Source organism: Scomber scombrus, chromosome 9 (genome assembly GCF_963691925.1).
Source record: "Scomber scombrus chromosome 9, fScoSco1.1, whole genome shotgun sequence".
Classification (NCBI taxonomy): Eukaryota; Metazoa; Chordata; class Actinopteri; order Scombriformes; family Scombridae; genus Scomber; species Scomber scombrus.
In genome coordinates, this window is record NC_084978.1 from 11,073,258 (window position 1) to 11,092,173 (window position 18,916).

At 37.3% G+C, this 18,916-nt stretch overlaps 1 protein-coding gene across 2 annotated transcripts in view; it reads right to left on the minus strand.

The window, feature by feature from the left end:
* The window catches only part of diaph2 (diaphanous-related formin 2), a 367,046-nt gene extending 348,347 nt beyond the window's left edge, over positions 1-18,699 (minus strand). For both annotated transcript variants that reach the window (XM_062425006.1, XM_062425005.1), the window contains exons 1-4: positions 18,662-18,699; positions 17,629-18,007; positions 3,126-3,158; positions 500-676 (exon numbers count right to left, since the gene is read on the minus strand). In XM_062425006.1, coding sequence (XP_062280990.1) covers positions 500-676; positions 3,126-3,158; positions 17,629-17,712 — 294 coding nt within the window. In that variant the 5' untranslated portion in view covers positions 17,713-18,007; positions 18,662-18,699. The remainder of the gene's footprint in view (positions 1-499; positions 677-3,125; positions 3,159-17,628; positions 18,008-18,661) is intronic.
* Between the last annotated feature and the right edge of the window lie 217 nt (positions 18,700-18,916).

An 18,916-nucleotide genomic window follows, 5' to 3' on the forward strand; every position in this document is an offset into this window, starting at 1 on the left:
AAAATGTCACATCCTGTGTTACATATTTTGGATTATGTGCTTTCTGTTAAAAAAAATAAAATAAAAAATTAAGTTTTTTAACATTCTGTCATGAGAATGTTAAACCACAATATCTTTTTTGTAATTTTGAAGATGATTATGGTCAGACAATAAAGTTGTTTTTTTTCAAAGCTGCATAAAACTGGGACTTTTCAAAACCTGGCAAATTTGTGTACATGGAAAAAATTAACAAGCAGTAAAACAAGGACGCACGGAAATCTGTGGGTAGTAATATACTGATAGAAAACACATTTGAAACGTAACCTGTCTAACCAAACTCACCTTACACCATTATTCATTACAGTAGCTCACCGTGTCTGAACTTGTGCACCACTTTGTACAGGTTTATAAATCAATTTCATAATGCTTATTATTTATCATCCTGTGGCAGCTGAAATAAAATGAGTACTACAGAGGATCCTTTGCAGGGGAAACAATGCAAGAGAAACACAAAGCCTACCATCATCTTCTCAAAGAGGTCAATAATCTCCTTTTCTGAGAGGTTCATGGAGCGGTCATCAAATAATGGCTGAGGATTCGGCAGTTCAGCCTGGATAGAAAGGGGATCTGTAGGGTGCTGTATAAGGGGCTTCTCCTTCTTCATTCCTGTTTTTCTGAAACTGGTAATACGATCACGCTAAAAGAAAGAAGAAAGGGGTGTGAGATATTAAAATATTGCATTGCAAACAATCATGTTTAGACTAGGACAAGAAAACATTTTTTGTTTGTTTTTTTGGCTATTTTCCCTGAAAGAAAATCTAATTTTTAAAGGACTGCATTGGTTTTTTACTACTTATGACCCAAATTTCATGTTCTCACACATCAAAGAGTTGTTCTGTTTTGTATTGACGGACTACAATGTAAAACAGATCCTCTGATGGCAAAGCCAGCTCAGAATAGGTTTCTGCTAACAAAAGTAAAAAAAGAAAAAAGAATCGAGCCACAACCCCTGCAAGTCACTATGGAGTGACTCCAGGCTACATTTTGTATGGACGCAAAACAATGGTGCACTAATCTCACTGCGTTGCAAGACTCATGCCTGTTGCTCATCCGACCACACCCAAAATATACTGTACACCCAGTCACACCTGATCACACCCAGTTCTGGTGAAGCATTGCACAGTAGTGTGTTGAGGTGCTGTACAGAACAGGGTGTGGAGAGAGCAAGGACCAAGTTGGCAGTGCAAACAAGACATTTAGTTTTGGTGTAGTTACTTTTTTTTAAAGGGGCCCTAATCTCCTTTTTGTGGTTTCCTGTTATTAATATACTTTTATGATGTTGGATATCTATATTAAAGATAGTCAAAGTTCCAAAGCTTGTGTTGGTTAATGTAGAAATGCTTCGTGAAGGTTATCATCATCATGCTGATGAAGGTTGAACTGAGGGCCTGAATAAAGAGCCAGTATAAGATAAATAAGGACTTATTGGAACTGTGAATCATGCAAAGCTACTCTAGAAGAGTCCCAGAATAAAAAATATAGAGCTGGAAAGGAGTATAATAGGTCCCCTTTAAAACTACATTTATACTTACACAGCTGGGACCATGAGACTCTAAGGCTCATTACACACTATAAAACAAACTAGTTTAAAGGGTAAAAAATGGAGACTCCTTTTGCTATTTTTTCATCTTTCCAACCAGTCGCGCTATATTTTGTCCTAAGGGGGATACCACAGGAAAGGTCATGTTGTTACCTAAATTTCATTCTTTGGGGAGCATGAAAGTGCATATTTTCACGGCATTCTTCCTAATTATTTGGCCAAAGGATGGTGGTAGAAAAAAGGTCACTCTTAAGATTTTGGAATATTTTATGGAAAAGTGGTCATCAATATAAAAGGGTACTTCCTGTAAAGAAGCTGAATTTCTTCATCAAATACCATGCATGTTACTGACACAGCATTTGATCCATCCAGTGGTTGCTGACATATTTTTATTTACATCTCTACAACAAATTTTATTTGTTCAATATTCAAAATAAATATAGAAAAATGTTTTTATTTGTAAAAATTAAAAATGAAAATCAACACACAAGTTTGTTTGCAACACTCAAAACACACTCGCAAAAAAAGAAAAGAAAAACACACTTGTACTGATAGTATACCGTATGAAACTCTTCAGGACTTCACTTACCATCATACCCAGGGGATCAGGTGGTTGGTACAGAGGTTATTGAATTAGAATAGTTTCAGCATACAATAACCTCTTAAGCGCATTGCGATAATATAAATAAGGTTCAGTTGAGTTTCCTTCTTATAATCATCTGTTGACACTAATATGATGAATGCTAGCTAGTGAAGTTTAGTGTGAAAGCAGAAAAAGTGCACAAGTCACATGCAATGTTAGTCAGATTTAGTAAAAATGGAATGGAGGGGACATGCTGGATGAATAAACACATATGAATGAAATGGTGAGACAAACGTGATGATGACGTACATGATGTCACAACTGTAACTTTACTGAAATAGTTCTGAATGGATCAAACATACTAAAAGAAAAAAGCCATACGGAGATCTTCCCTGATAGCTGCATTAAGGCTACATGTTGATTTTGCATTCTTCCAGAACGACTGCAATACTACATGAGCATTTAAGCGTCAAAGTTAGGCTATTTGTTAACTAAGGTTATTAAAAAAGCCTCTGGCGGAAACATCTCATCGGAAGTGTTACTGATAATTGCACGCTAAATGATCTATGAGATGCTTACAAAAGTCTGGATGCTATGGGCTAAGTTTTGTTCATTATGAAAAATTTAGGTTAACAGATGTCGGTGATGCTAAATAACAGCACCGTGACAAATCATCTTTTATTTAGGCAGCATTATGGAGATCTACCACAACAACTGACTCAGATTTTAACCTTACCTTTTTGTTACACTGTCTCATTCTCATAACACTAGATTTAACTGTATTAACAGGATACAGATGTCTTCAGCTTTTTAATATTTTGTTTGATTAAAATATGCATTAATGTACTGACACATTTGATCCATCCATTTATTTCAGTTAAAAGTCCCATGCAGCCATGACAACACATGAGATGAGGATGTGAAACAAAAATAATCACACCAAAATTAAACCGAGCACCTTACCATATCATCGGCCAATGTTTTTATGTGTATGTTCTGTTGGAGGGAGGGCACATTGTGAAAAATAACATCCAACAGAAAATGACAACACCCCAAAGTGCACTGCATGTATCCCAGGTGCTTTGTGTTTACATGTACAGTGTCTTCTGGATACTGTCTCATTCTCCTCTTAGAACCACAATGAGGTTCAATATATTAGATGAAAGACTGAATAGGGTCCTAAAGTATTTTGGAATTACAAGTAGCATTAATTTATTCGGATTATCCGTTTTTACAAGGATATGAGCATATCTTGGATACTGTACATGTGCAGGATGTGACACTTAATGATACCAAATAATAGTGTTTTAATGTAAAACACAAGTATTTGTGTAAGGGTTAACATCCCAAACACACAGGCTTAAGACATATATCAAATACATAAAATGAGAAATTATAAAACACCTTTAATCCCACAGTCACCGATGGAATGAGCACACCTGCCCGCAGCACCCATTGTAAACATGCAAAAACATTTTAATGCTGTTTGGTTAAGACCATGTGCTTAACGATAGAGCTATGCACAGTTTAACACCAGTTTTTTATTAAGTACTCTAAAAGGCAACTCTTGAAGTGACAGTGGCCTAATCAAATCATTCTTGTTCACTTACTTTCGTTATAAACACGACTAAAACAAATACCCAACTTTTCAACCACAGTTTTCACAATCAGCAGTGGTTGCTTGCAAACCAAATATTAACAACCCCACAAAATGTTGCAAATACCCATTTAAAAAAAGATAAAAACTTCCTCTCTGATACAGATATCTGCTCTATCTCAGGCACACTAAGACAGGCTACTGCCAAAGGATTTTGGCTCGGCGAGAGACAGCCATTTGAAACACACCTCAAATGGGAAGCAGAAGCAACACTGCCATATGCTGTGGTGCTAGGCTGTGAAGTACTAATGAGTAGGGAGATGTGGGGTGGTGATGGCCATAAAGCCTGCCTCCAGCCGCGGATTTCTCCACTATTCTAATAAGGAAACTACTGATGCTCTGGCGAGAAAACAGATTGTCTCTAACCCCAACCTCCCTCTGTGCATCTTCATCAGCTGTCGCTCTGGGCAACACTGAGTAGACTCACAAACTGCCATATCTATCGCTAGTTTGGTCTGCAACAACTGATCAACAGTTGGGGACAAAGCTATGAACCACAGAAAACAAAGCTTCAGTCTCTCTGTGCAGACTTCATGTGTAGGCCAAGCTGTTATTTCAAGTCAAGATAACAAATATGTCATATTCATCTGGCATCATGTATGGAGGGTCTTCCTGGATTGTCGATGTCCTTGTTTCACCATCATACGTGACCTTTAATATCCTGTAGCTATACAAATTCTCACATCTGTAAAGCCAAAAATTTGACCTGGGCATCAGCTTTTTCCCATTTCTAGATCACACCATATGTGTCATTAAGCCCAGCATTCACTACCAGCCTAAAACTGCGTGAAACAATAGCTAATTTTCAAAAAGAGTACTTAAACATTTTCTAATCAATTTAACAACAATCAAACCACTGTTTGGTTAATTGCCTTGACTTGAGGGCCTTTCCTTGCCCATTATCTTGGAAACATCGCAACAGCGCAATTTAACATCTAACAATTAAGCTTGCATGTCCTCTGGGCTTCTCCCACTTATTAAAGTAAACTTTTTTCATCATAATAAATGTTTATTACCAAACACATATTGCTCTAAATAACCTAATCAAATTAGCTCTGGGTCCCTCCTTAATCAAATATGATTATGGCTCCATACAGATCCTTAAAAATGAAAACACAAAGCAATATCCCAGAACTTGAGAGTCAAGTTGGGGAAACAAAACCATACTACTATGCATATTTCACACAATAACTCTTAAAATTTACTACAATTAACATTAATATTGCCTTAATTCTTCCATTGCTCTTACTTTATTATAATATTCCACCAGGTGGCACATTAGGTATGTTTTTATTCAAGATGGACATTTTTGTTTCAGATGGCTACCACCACACGGCTTTAAAATAGCAATGCCTGTTATTCCCCACCAATTTAACTAGACCATCTGTAGGAATGTCATTTTAACTCACCCACTGGAACTATCACTATAAAATCAGTAGCCACGATGCCTCTGTAAAATGAGTTTTATGAGAGGAAATTAGGTTTTACTTTAATTAGTTCTAATAATAACAAAGGATTACTGGGAGTCAGCCATTGTTGGTAGTGAAGACTCTAATGCAATGTGCTTCAGTTCTTGGCATTCATGAAACTACCTTGTGTCCCTGTTCAGCTAAAGGCTAGGCAGCGTTAGCAGGACTCAGACCTGTTTTTCTCTGTGGCAAACAATTCCTTAAAAAAAAAAATTTAAAAAATTAAGAAAATTGTGAAGATTTTATAACTAAGCGTACAATGGTATGTATATTTCAAAGCTCAACAAGCATGCAACCTGTCAGTATAACCATGTCAATACTTAAAGATTCCCACCAGTCATGTTTAAGATACATTTAAAATACTGCATAATAATTTGTGTCCTTTCCAAAATTATCAACAGTAAGTTAAAATCTAATCTTTCTCCCTCACTGAAAAATCCTGAATCTATAAATATAAAAATATTTTTAATTAAAAAAGTTCCAGCTGTTGGACACAAGATGTCTCCTACATCTATGAAAAGTCCATTCTCAGTGTGTGTGTGCTGCAGGTTTCAGGTTTACACATCACACTTTTGTAAACTGCATATTGGACCATGATTGGTTTCCAAACTAGTTGTGATGTCACCACAAAATCCTGGTGTGTGCAGGTCTTAAAGTGAGATGTAAGATGGGCACAGAAAAACCTTCAGCAAATTGATGTGAAAACAGCCTTCAAGTATCAAACTATGCCCATACATCAATCTGCACAGTGAAGGTTAAACATCCGAGTAGTAGAGAAGTGACAATACGAAAAACACATTTAAGAGTGGAGGGGCACTAGAATATATACTCTCTGGTACATTTACTCTGCCTTACATAGTTGTTACTTATCTTGACTTCTGTCCCACTCGTGACTCAGAATTGCTGTGTATGTAAACATGAAACTGATTACAGGAATTTAAGAACCCTTCCATCAGCACAAAGGTCTCGAGGATTGTTAATTCTGACAGGTTGCAATGTGGACTTTTGATTCATTTCAAAGGCTTATTTTCTTTATTGCAAATAATATGAGATACTGGATGTGGTCATGGATATAAAGCACACAAGAGACAGTTTTTGGCCAAATACAGAAAGCAAGGTTTGCCAATTCTGCTATTAACCTTGCTTATAAGAGGAAAGTCCCTTAAGAACAGTAACTGTAAAAAACTTTTTTTTTTTAATCCAGTCAAGATGAGAGACAGAATTGCTTGTGAAATTGTCATTCACAAAAATCATGATGTGATCAAATTTGAGGGGGGGAAAATGAAGAAGTGAATCTGAAGCACAGCAATGACAGTGCATGTGAACAATCATAAGAGTGACTGCTGATAAATGTCTGTATGTATTACAAAATAAAAAAAAACAGAATGACAGGATAAAGAAGAAAATGCCTTGTGTCTATGTCTTGTTGTGTCTGTCAGTATAAAGAGCCTCTAAATGTTGTGCTGTTGCTCCTCAACATTTCAGTAGGGTTCACCAGAGACCCAACTAAAGAAAAAGGAGTTCTGACTAATGCACATAAAGGATTACAGATATTGGCTTTAATTACTAAACCTTTATCTAAAGATACTTTTATCAACTAACCTCCACCAAACTCCTCCTGTCCGAAACAAATTTGTAGCTGGAAGACTTGGCCATGTGTGTGACCATGGTACCACTGTCTTTTAGTTACATTAGAGGCTAATGTTTGCAAGTCATAGCCACAAACATCAAAATTGCGTAATTTGTCTTTTTGTAATCAGATAGGATGTACAGCATTGCCAATATCATGCTCAATTTTGGGGGAGTGGCATCAGACAGCACCCAATACCACCCGAATAACCGAATTAGACGTAGTCTAAACAAATCAATTTGTCTAAATTAATCTTGTTAAAAAGTCTTCTCAATGGCCGTCTTCGTAAACTCGCAGAGGTAGAGCACAACGAAGCCAACACTGCAATGGAAGATTTATGAAAGCATGAAAGTAACATTTATCCTTCTTGATAAAAATCTATCAAATTAATCTTGATGTTTGCACTGTGGGTATGCCCTTTTCAAGCAGACAAAAAAAGGGTCAAAGAGGCCCAACCGAATTACATCGGTGCTACCAAGTACCTTTTCACACTGGATCAATCAGTGCCAAATTGCAGTATCATGAGAGCAGGTTGTGTTATGCATTCAAATAAATACTTATTAAAGCCTTTCAAAAAATTATTTTCTAGTTTACAGACACACATGCGCCTGAAATGTCTCTTCTGAGTTCCTGTTAGTACTTCTGCTTCATATTAAAAGCGTTTACACTGACACTCTTAACAGAAGACTTTTATTGTGAATTACTTGAAATGAAAGGTATTTATTGCAAAATTAGCAGAACTTCGTTAGCAGTGCTATTCTTCAATCAAAACAAGACGTCACAACAAGATTTAGATGCATTTGGAGCTGTTCAGTGGATCAGTTAGAAATACTGAGAGGAACAGGACAAGTGGAAACAGCCACAGTGATGATGATGTTTGATGAAGAACAGAAGACAACAGGCTCTATTTTATCTTGTTCAATATTAATGTATTACTTATTATTGTTTATTTTGCCTTACACAACAAACTATTCTAAATAAATAATGTTGAAACTGAAATTACATTTCTGTTATTACAGAGAGAGTAAAGTATTGAAAAAAGGTACCATTGCCAGTTCAAGTATTAACAATACTCAACACCAGGCATTTTCTGTAACTTATATGGAGACTTTTTTTCATGTATTCACTCTAAAAACTGACTTCAACAGCCAGATGGCTGAGAGAGAAATACAACTGCCATAAATTTTAATTCTTCCTGAACATTAAATGACAGTAACCGTCTGGTTTCCTTTGCACTACAGTCTTCAGTCTCATATATATTGTAACTTTGTTATCTGCCTAGCTGTGGAGTTTAAAGAATTGTCTGAATATCTTTGTTGAGTAAAATCCAGAACAGGTCTTCTCACAGCAGGCTATGTTTCAGATTTAAGGGGGCTGTGAGTTATACACAGAAAGGCATAAAGGTAATTTGACAAAAGAACTGCATGTTAAGGGTCTACAGTACATGGTTAATCAATGCTTAACTATGCATTACTTGTTCATGTTCAACTTCATGTTAAGTAAGGCTTTCAACATTTCAAAACACCAATTTTTGCACCAGTCTTAAATTAATTGTTAAACTCATTCATCAGGCAAAAAAAACAACATTCACTGGTTCCAGTTTCTTAATGATTTGTTGCTTTTCTCTGTTTTAAATCATTGTAAATTGAACATATTACAGTTTTGATTTCGTATAAACCAAGTAATTGCTTAATCCACAACAGTTAATACATTTACACACAATATAAGTAATAATTAGTTGCAGCCCTGGTCTAAAACACTACTGATTGTAAGATGAAAAAATTGCCATAAATTATTTATGTATCAGATTTATGAGAAAATGTTCAGTGTATGTGGCTCAAATTTGAATTGACAGTCACACACAAAAACTGAGCTGAGTCCCAAAGAAGTTAGGCCACTTTTACTTGCAGTTAAATTAGAGATATCCAAATCCGTACACATCTATCTGTGACTTACTCAACACAAATGGTGAAGTGAAGCATTCTGACAACTGCAGCCCACAGGGTGTACAGTACTGTGTCTGTAGGCAGTGCCACAAGCACTGGCACACAAATGTGGCAAACTAACCCGTGAACACACACAAAACAGAAGACACAACCTCTTATCCCAGCACCAAAAACACTATCATTCACATACACGATAATGGCATACTTGTCCTCTTGGTAAACTGGATTAGGAACAATTTAGTCAAGCGCAGAATGTCATCTCGTTCTCCTAAACAAATTAAGTTCTGACAAATGCACAGTTCACTCCTCAGTCCTAGCCTACAATCTTGACTTTGAGATACTTTCACTTGTTTCATTTCAACAAGTTCCAAAAACATCTCAGAACAAGTAATTAATTTGAAAAAAAAAGAAGGAAAAAAAACAATTTTTAAAAAAGCACTGAATATCAGCAAGAGTTGAAGTGCCTTTAAAAGGGCATGAGTCTGTGGTAGGCTTATTATTTCAGGAGAAGCACTGGTACTGTTTACAGTTTCCTAAAACAGCAACTATTGAAAGGGGAAGCACACAAATGCCAGTACAAGATTTGAATGGTTCTTTACTGGATGGCCCGACCATGTGACTCCAGACTAGCACAGCACTGCCCTCAGGTTATCTCTGTGTTTGTTGAAAGCAAATTTGTAGTACTGTACCCTTGAGGGTTGGCATGATATGCAGCCATTATACGTGGTGATGTTTGTGAGAAAGGATGAAAATGTCACAGTACAAGGACCTTCTTTAATTGTCCATGATATCACTTATAACTTTTGTAGTGAAATGAATCTGTCCTACTTAATACTGAATCATAACAGCAACAATAAGATGTTGCTATTATTTTTCTGACTTATTTTAGCTAAAATTTTAAATCCAGTTCTTTAGTGAACACATATACTTAACTACCACCTTCCCTGATTGCTGACATGTACAAAAAACATGCACCTGTGACCTTCTTACTATCTGTAGGTAGGCTATATGGTGGCTAATGATATATTACCAGAGTGCTGGGTGATTTAAAAAGCATTCCTAGTACATGTGGTACAATGTGGTTGCATCACTGTTGTTATTATACTTAAATGTACTTCTGTGGTGTTTTACATAACCGCGGCTATCTTGTGAGCCTTTTAAGACTCCTAAAACTTATGATGACTCAGGGTATCACTGCCTCAATCCATTTCCGCTAACAAAGATCAGCCACTGCATCACGTACTCACTGTCAGTCAATTAGTCGCAGTTTTAAACTGACCTCTTTCCACAGCTGCACAATTTGCTAGCTGTAATCACTTCCTGTGCTCTTGTATACTCTGCTCTATGTCACAGTATATTTGATTGTGGTCGGACCACAGTAAATGTTATATATTCTGTTTCGTGTTTGCACCTAGTTATGAAGACAGCTGTCAAGCAAACCCAGTAAAACCGGATTTCTAACTTGCACTGAAGAGGAACAAATTTAAGCAAATTAGCGACAATGAAAAACACCCACTCTGTGCATGAAAGAAGGGTCCTACATTGCACTGTTACTCTGGTAAAAGAGCAGAGAAACCCCCCTTCAGCCTGCCCTACATCAGTCCCTGCAGTAGCTCATGCAAAACATAGCCCTCATGAGTCACAAGAGTACTGTATGCAACTATGACCAACTTCAAAGCATTTTCATAAGACTGATGCTCATATGTTTCACATGGGTTTTTAAAAATGTATCTGAGCCCCATAATCAAATTTCCCATTCTCAAGTCTTCAGTTTAATCCACTGATGTACATGAATAAGTCACATCTCAGGTGGTGACATTAGAGCAGTGAGTCTGTCGGTTTCTTCCACTGTGTGACTAAAGCATTCTTCACCACTTCCTCTCTGTCCGACTTCCTGAATGCCATTAAAACATTCACATGTGGTCTGTTTCCTGCCGTTTCTAACACGTCTCCCTAAAGAAACAATTGTGGTTATTTTCAATAAATGATACTGTAAAAGTGGAAGAAAATTCAACATGGCTTAGCATAGATTGACCAAACAAGAGGTATACAATACAGAGCAGCATGTTCTGTGTGTAACAAGCTGACAACTTACTAACTGCACGTTAACGTGACCCAGAATGATCCCTGAGGCTTCCCTAAAGCTCATATATCAAAGGGTCAGAGGTTTCAAATACACAGTAAGCAACTACATACAGTAGGACCACATGATGGTTAACTGCACCTTCACCTTGCTGTAAATGTGATTCAAGCACCAACATTTGGGCTGTAGCCTAATATGTAGCAAAGCATGGGAGAAAAAACATAAATATGCAGTGTATCACAATATCGCTTTGATCACAATAGAAATTATAAAGTTAAACTGGAAATATTATATCCATCTGTCATTCTCAAATATTTCAGCAATAATTCAAAGAAAAGGTTTTAATGTAGACAATGAAAGTTTTATATGATCACTCACAATACAGAAAAACTCCATGATGTGATTAAAGCGATTATCGGTGAGTGATTAATACTTGTGATTACTGAGCCATACTGTGGAACGACTGCATGTCTATACGATTTCTCAGCAGCAGAATGAATTGCAGCACTGAACGAGATCAACTAGAGTGGATCACATACCATTATTCTAGTAATGTCTCCCATGTCCAAGTCCTCATCATAAAGACATCACTGCTTAAGTAGAGCTGAACTGTCCATTCATTACTGAAGCCTCAATTACTTTAATGGCTAACTAAATGACGAGCATGATTGCAATCATTAAGGCCCAATTTAATTAATCAGGGTTAATTACAAATCGCAAACAGCCCCAAATAAAACCTGACAGAAAATGATGGACACATGCCAATTTTCAGATTACACCAGCTTTTCCTCTCGCTTCACTTATAGGCAATTCCTATATTGATGTGGCAGTCTTTCTTGAACCTCTCCCCGAGGATGCTGGCATTCTCGGCCAACATTAAGGTCTTTCAGCGGCTGTAGGGGGCTCAGTTTTAAGGCTACATTTAAGATGCTGGTATCTTATGAAACTACAAGACCTAAGGCAACCATTGGTATTGTGTCATGATAGCTTGTCTGGAAGGGGCTAAGAAGCACTTCGAAGTTAGACTCAATTTTGATGAGGAAAAAGTTTGCATGAGTCCCTTGACCTCTGAACTCAAGATTTCTGAATGAAAATGAGCTATATTAGTACCCATGAGTCTCCCCTTCACAGACATCCGCACTCTATGCTAATCCCATGCAGTTCTGGGCAAAAACCATGCAGTGTTTTGCATGCAGTTTAAATGTGTTATTTTCACCCATTCTAAAAAATTGTGTATTTGAATATTTCTGCATACTCATGTCCCTAAACAGTTTTAGAATTGCATAAATTGGGTATGACTGGAAAGCTGAGACTCTTGTGGATTCAATGTGCCCAACTGTATTCATGTGTGATAATGTTAGTCCCCATAGTAATCATTTCATTGTAGTGAGATCATTTTTTTTAAACTTGACCTCACTGTATAAAAATACCTATTTTAGCCTCTGGGATAATCACAGCCTCAAACCACAAACCTCAGGCATTCAGGGGAGGTACAGCTTTCCTAGGTGTATTGACAACAAAGGACTTTCTAAGCAATTTCCAAACAGAAGTGCTTGCTCTTTTCTGAAAGCGCTGATATACTTGACTTAGCAGACAATAATTTGGGAGTGCCTGAAAATCAAACAGATGTGAATGCCTTACATCAACCAAAGACTGACGTTCAATGTAATTAAAACCAAATTTAATAGATATGGGGTTAAACAGAATTGTACAACCACCTCTGTAATCATTCAACCATTTTATTAAATTGAACAGTTCTTAACACTGCAATTGTTATCTCTACTGGCTCCCTGTTCATTTTAGAATTGATTTTAAGATATTACTGATCACTTTTAAAGCGCGTCTAGGTCTAGCTCTAAGCTACATATCAGATATGTTGACTCCATATGAGCCAGTCCGCAGCCTTAGATCCTCAGGTGGGGCCCTTCTGGCTGTTCCAAAGTCGAGGTTGAAATCTAAAGGTGACCGCACTTTTGTCATCAGGGCCCCTCGGCTTTGGAATGACCTGCCTGAGGAAATGAGGCTAGCAGAATTGGTAACTTTTTTTAAATCACTTCTCAAAACTCATTTCTACAGACTCGCTTTACTGTGATGTTGTTTGTTTATTGTTAGTCTATTTTGTTTTATTTTACTTTATCTCATTTTTTTATTTTGTATACTTTTATATTATATTTTCATCATCTCCTTACTGTATTTCATTGTCCTCTTCCTTCATCTTGTCAATGTCAGTCTAGTTACTACTCTCTGTGTTGTGTCTTTGCTTTGTATTGTACTGCTTTGCTTTTTGTAAACTTTGTCTTTAAAAGAAGCTACATAAATAAAGTTAATCATTATAATTATTATTATTATTATTATTATTAGACATCCCATATGATGTGAACAGTATTGACTGTAAGTAGCTGCACCTGGTTGCACCTGTAGCAAATAGGCACCAAGCTGCAGTGTAATATACTAAAGGTCCTCCTACCTCTTTTTTTTCTGTATCATTTCTCACAATAGCATCTCTGTTTTGCATTGAATATAGCTGTATCGTAATAGTGGCATCTTCTCACTGCTATTCCTATTATTTTTTTCCAGGATATGCTCTTCTCTTCAGTCTTTAAACGTTTATTATTGACATTTACACTGTCCAGCTTGTTTAGCCCGTTTGTCCACTCTCATTACCCAGACTGCCTACATGAGCTGAGAACCACATGAATGTGACCTCTGTGTCTTGCCTGGCTCTTAAATTGGTTCAGATTCCAGGTGATTACTGGATCCACCTGACCTAATACAAGGCAGAGCTTACTAAGCAGCTACATACTTACTTATTTGATCTATACACCACACTCATGCGTGACGTGAGAAGTAGCACCCTTTCGATTTTTGACAACACTATGTCATCAGTCCAAAGGTCTTCGACATCCCATATCAAACAAGTTATTTATTCAGACATAAACCACTGCATGACTGTGCAACAAAACCACTTAATGGTTTTGTTGCAGGTAAAAGAAAGTAAAAGTAAGCACTGACATCCGTTAGCATTACAGGAATCGATCTGCTGACCGATTGATCTCATCACGAGACAAAATTGCCTTCCTAGCACACTGCAGAATTGTTCTTAATGTTTGTAGTTACAAACTGCAAGTTTAATGATCGAACATTTATTACTCTGAACATAGCGTTATTAATTATTGAATAGCAATCAAAATTTTATAAACTTTGCTGTAGTGTAAGTGCTTGAGCCTTTGGTAAAATTTGGTGCTTTGTACTTCAACATGAAAACCTCACTTGAAAATAATTGATGTATTACAAATCTCCGCTCAGTGAGTCAATTCATCTTTTGTATTACTGCTGCTTTACTACAATTTATTTTTTAAAACCGAAGCAAAGCCACTGAACAACAGAATTCCTCCTCGCACATAACGGGTCTGTGGGTCAATAGGTTTGTGATCAGCAAGTAAACAAGACATCATGCATAAAGATGCTACATCTAATGTGCAGTTACATATTTTATAATAAATTTAAAGTGTGTAATAATTCACAAAAATGCATGTCTTGATTGCTTGGACATATGACTCATAACACTTAATGGAGTTGCCTTATTCACATTTCATAGTAAATGCCTTCATATAAAAACTGTGTTAGTTGTTCCACTTAAAACAAGCTTTCTTATAAACGAAAATAACATTCAAATATATTTTAGGAAGTACATGATATTTTGTAATAATGGCTCATATGTAGAAGAAGGTATATAAGCTAAACCAAGTCTGCAACACTAACACTTTATAAAATACATCAAATCAAATACCCTATAAATAGAGGCTGGCAATATATGTCTGATTTATTCAGATTGTAGATTTAAAATAAGCTACTGTAGTCCCTACCCGGTCTTTTTTATGTAGCTCTATAGTTATTATATGGATACATTAGGGTGACTTGTCCTTCATGCTACTTTGTATGAGGTCATCTATTACTTTGGTATGCACAGCAGTAATATTTCTCATTTTCTGTGAAACCAGCTCCTCTTGAATTCCTTTAAAAGAAAGCTAATCTACATGTTTTATTGTATATCATGTTTTTACAACTTCGAGGTGGCTTATAATTGCTGCAGGAGTTGTGAAGTATCTTTATCTCTGAACACTGTGGTGTTAGTCTAATGTTCTTGTCTGTGTTGAGTGTCTACATACACCCTGGGCCCTTAGCCCAAATGGTGTTGCTGTGATGTAATCCTGCCAGGTGACTCGTAAAACAAACATACAGCTTTCAGTGTTTCTCTTCTAAAGACTGATTTGACTTTGCAGACACCAAATGGTGCCAGTCTTTGCCACCTTGCTTACAATACACACAAAAGTGGTTGTACCTTGTAACAGCTCACTTCACATAGTAAAGTATGAATCAGTATTCATGTATCCGACTGTCAGACTGAACATTTTTGTCAGTGTGAAATCACAATCATCTGATAAACTCCTGCAAATAAAACAAATTGTTTTTTGTTTCTGTCATTTGACATAAACAAACTGCGGATTCATTTATTAAATATTCACAGTCCTTCAAGTTTGTATATTTCAACTTATTTATATCTGCAAACAAACTTGGTGCTACAGCATTCACTGGAGCAGCTAAAAAGTGGGGATAAACAAAACAGGATAGATCACGGCTCCACCCACCAGGGATGAATAATTATTAATTACTTCCTCTGTCCAACTCGGGGCTGTGCTGAGCTTTCTGCAACAGCCAGAACATGTGTTTCCTTTGCCTATGACTGCTCCTCTTTGGACTATTGAGCAACAGGGAAGATGACTGGCCCTGAGACCACTTTAAGGAACAAAAAGCAGTGATCTTACAGAGACTTCTCACTCCTGATTAGCTGAGTGATGTCATCCAGACTCTCTTGCAAACCCTCTCAAAGTTGGGAGGCAGGATATTCAAGAGTTGCAGGCTGTTGTTAGGATTTCTAAAGGCAACACCCTTCGCTAGCCTTGGGACTGCATGTCATTTTGGTCCACTTTGGGATTTCCTGTCTGTTTATTGGCAGTTATTATGGTCCCACTTTTCCTTAACTTTTCTGGAACATAACCAGTGATTACAAGTTTAAGGCTATTTCCTTGATATGTAAAACAGCATTAGTAATGCCGACTGCCTCGTGTCTCAGTTATATAAGAAAATTCATACTGAAGCAACAACAAGAAACGCTGCTTAAAACTGCAGCGTTAATAAACTAATTTCAATAAGCCATGTCTACAAATTTGGTTCAATAACTTTCTACAAAGATAAAACACCAGTCAAACTAAATTGCGCCTTTTTCATTTCCTTCTTTGGGAGCAGTGGCAACAACTAAACTCTGGGCCAATCCCACCAATCAGCGAATAATGACATTTCAGTGAAAGGCATTAATAGATAGCGTCACTCACTACTAGTAGTCAATTTTTGGCTATTTAGACACAATGTCCTCCGGATAGTTCAACAGCAGCCAAGCTTTCCATGCTGAGAAATGTGGAAAATCAAGAACCCATGATAAATATCAGCCAAAGTTTTTTGTCCTTGGTCACGGAAAATTACTCTCAACCACTGATGTCTGTATAGCTGCTAACAGTGTGTGTGTGCAGTTACATGCACTTAACACACTCAGTAATATGGTTTTTAGATTTACAGTTTTATATTTCATGACTGTCACTACAAGCTAGTGGCTTCAGTTTATCAAGCAAGGCACTTAATTGTCAGTTTCAGATGCTCTTAGTATTGACAGACAATGTTTAGACAATTGTTGTAGTTTGTGCAAATAAAGTCAAAGAGCAACATGAGATGTCAATTAGAAGTGATTTATCCAGACTTCACACCAAATCCTAGACAACAACACCACAACTCCACACCCTCATCTCTTGTGATCTCATTTCCAGGACATGAATGGTATGCAGGTATGCAAGAGCTCCACTGTTGCATAGTCGGCGTTGCCCACTTTCTAAACAACCACAATTCTCACTCTGCATAAACTATTCCACTAGGCCAAGCCAATAGAGAGGCTATATAAGGAAAGAGTAGTTACAGTTGTTATCTAGAGATTACACATTGACCTCTTGTGACAGCCATGTATTGTGTTGATAATACTATGCAGGTTGACTAAGGGTGAGTTTTATCATTCACATACACACTTACACACACACAAAGTTCATAAAAACACCACAAAACACATGGACCCTATGTGATGAGTCATACAGTAACAGAACTTCTTCTTTATGCATGTTTCTTAAGAGATATCGAAGACCAACTGTCACAACAAGAAATGCTCGTTAAAGGACTTTCAGGAGATATATTGATGGGGGTAATCACATGATGCACTAAGTGCCCTGTAAAGTAAAGCACTCAGTGAAACACTATCTCTTTTGCTCAACTCTAACAACTATCAGCTCCTCTGTATAGGGGCTACATTAAATAATAATAACAACACATCAATAACTATTTCAGCCTCATCCTGCACTAACCAGAGGTGTGCTGTGTTGACAACATGTTCTTTTTTCATTTGTGCAGGAGTTTTATTTCTACTTGGCTTGGTTTTCATGTGACTTTACCACAAGGATAAAACTGACTTTTTGCTTGTGTAGACTACAGTGCAACTTTTTCAGGCTTACTAATGTTGAAAGAAACATTAACCCTTGAATGTGGGACACTACTTCCATGCAATGAACACACCCCAAAACCTACCAGTTTTTTGTTTTTGCCCTCATCCTCGTTGGACTTCTTTTTAGAGGATTTATTCGGGTCCTCCCCACCGCTGGCTTGATCCATGTTGGCTTCAAGTTAGTTCCCCTCTTAAAAGACTTGACGTGCCCTCCTCAAACGTTGTGAAACTCCACCAGTAAGCTTATAGCAACACTTGTACAGCAAACCATCCAGGTTAGGTCTTTTCAAAATCCATTCCGTTAAAAGGTAAAAAATAACTTCATGTTGACCGCTTCCAAATATTTCCCAAACAGTAACGTTATCCAATAGTCGTGGAAGCTGTTTTTGAGGTGTGGTAGTATCCGTCCTGATGTGTCCTCAGCTCAGCAGAAAGTCATTTCTCACAACGAGTAAAGGCTTTCTGAAAATAACACAACATTATGCACAACAACATTTAATTAGTCTATCACAATGTATAGAGGGGGTTAAGTTACACAAACCTTTGCTTTAACACGTGTTTGACTAAACAGCCTTGTTAGTATGCAGGGTGCAGACAGTGAAGAAAGCCTATATTGATAAACAAATGTGTCAGACGTAGCTATAAGCTGCTCGACAATAACAAAAAACGTGTTTTATTAAAACTTACAAATAGGGAGCCCCGTGTTTAGAAACAAGCTAAATTATGAGGGAAAGCAAACTTACAACCGTGTAACCGACTAACTAATACCGACACAATACGTTTAACGGGAGTCATGATGCCCTGACAGCTTCCAGTGGGCACTGACAAGGCTGTTATTTACCCGACAATGCAGTCATTAATCATAATAAATAAACAGTGGTTATAACAGTAACGCTAGAAAATCACCGTTGTTCTCTGCTTGGGATACTTTGCTATGCTGTAACGTTAAACACTTAGCCAGGCTAACACAAATGGACGCCCGCTACCTCTCGGGACGTTATTCGTTTTAACAGACACGACATTATATAAGTATACAGAGTATTATGCTTTACATTACAGTGTGTCAAATAAATAATGTGTCAAAGAAAACTCACAAAAATCCCATCCAGAGCTTACCTTTGCAACCAAACCTGAATGCCAGGGCCCACAGTGATTTCAACCGCTGGGTTCTGATTGGTCAGCGGGATACGTAAGGAGCGGGGATTCCAGCTGTGATTGGCTGGATTTACTGTCAGTCACAAGGTCGGCGTGGCGTCGACGGGGAGGAGTCCGACGTGACGAAGAGGTCAGTGTGATTTCACAGCAAGAGGATAGCATTCAGCCAGTTGTAAGAATAGATGTAGACCATGAGTGAATTATGAAAGGCTGACC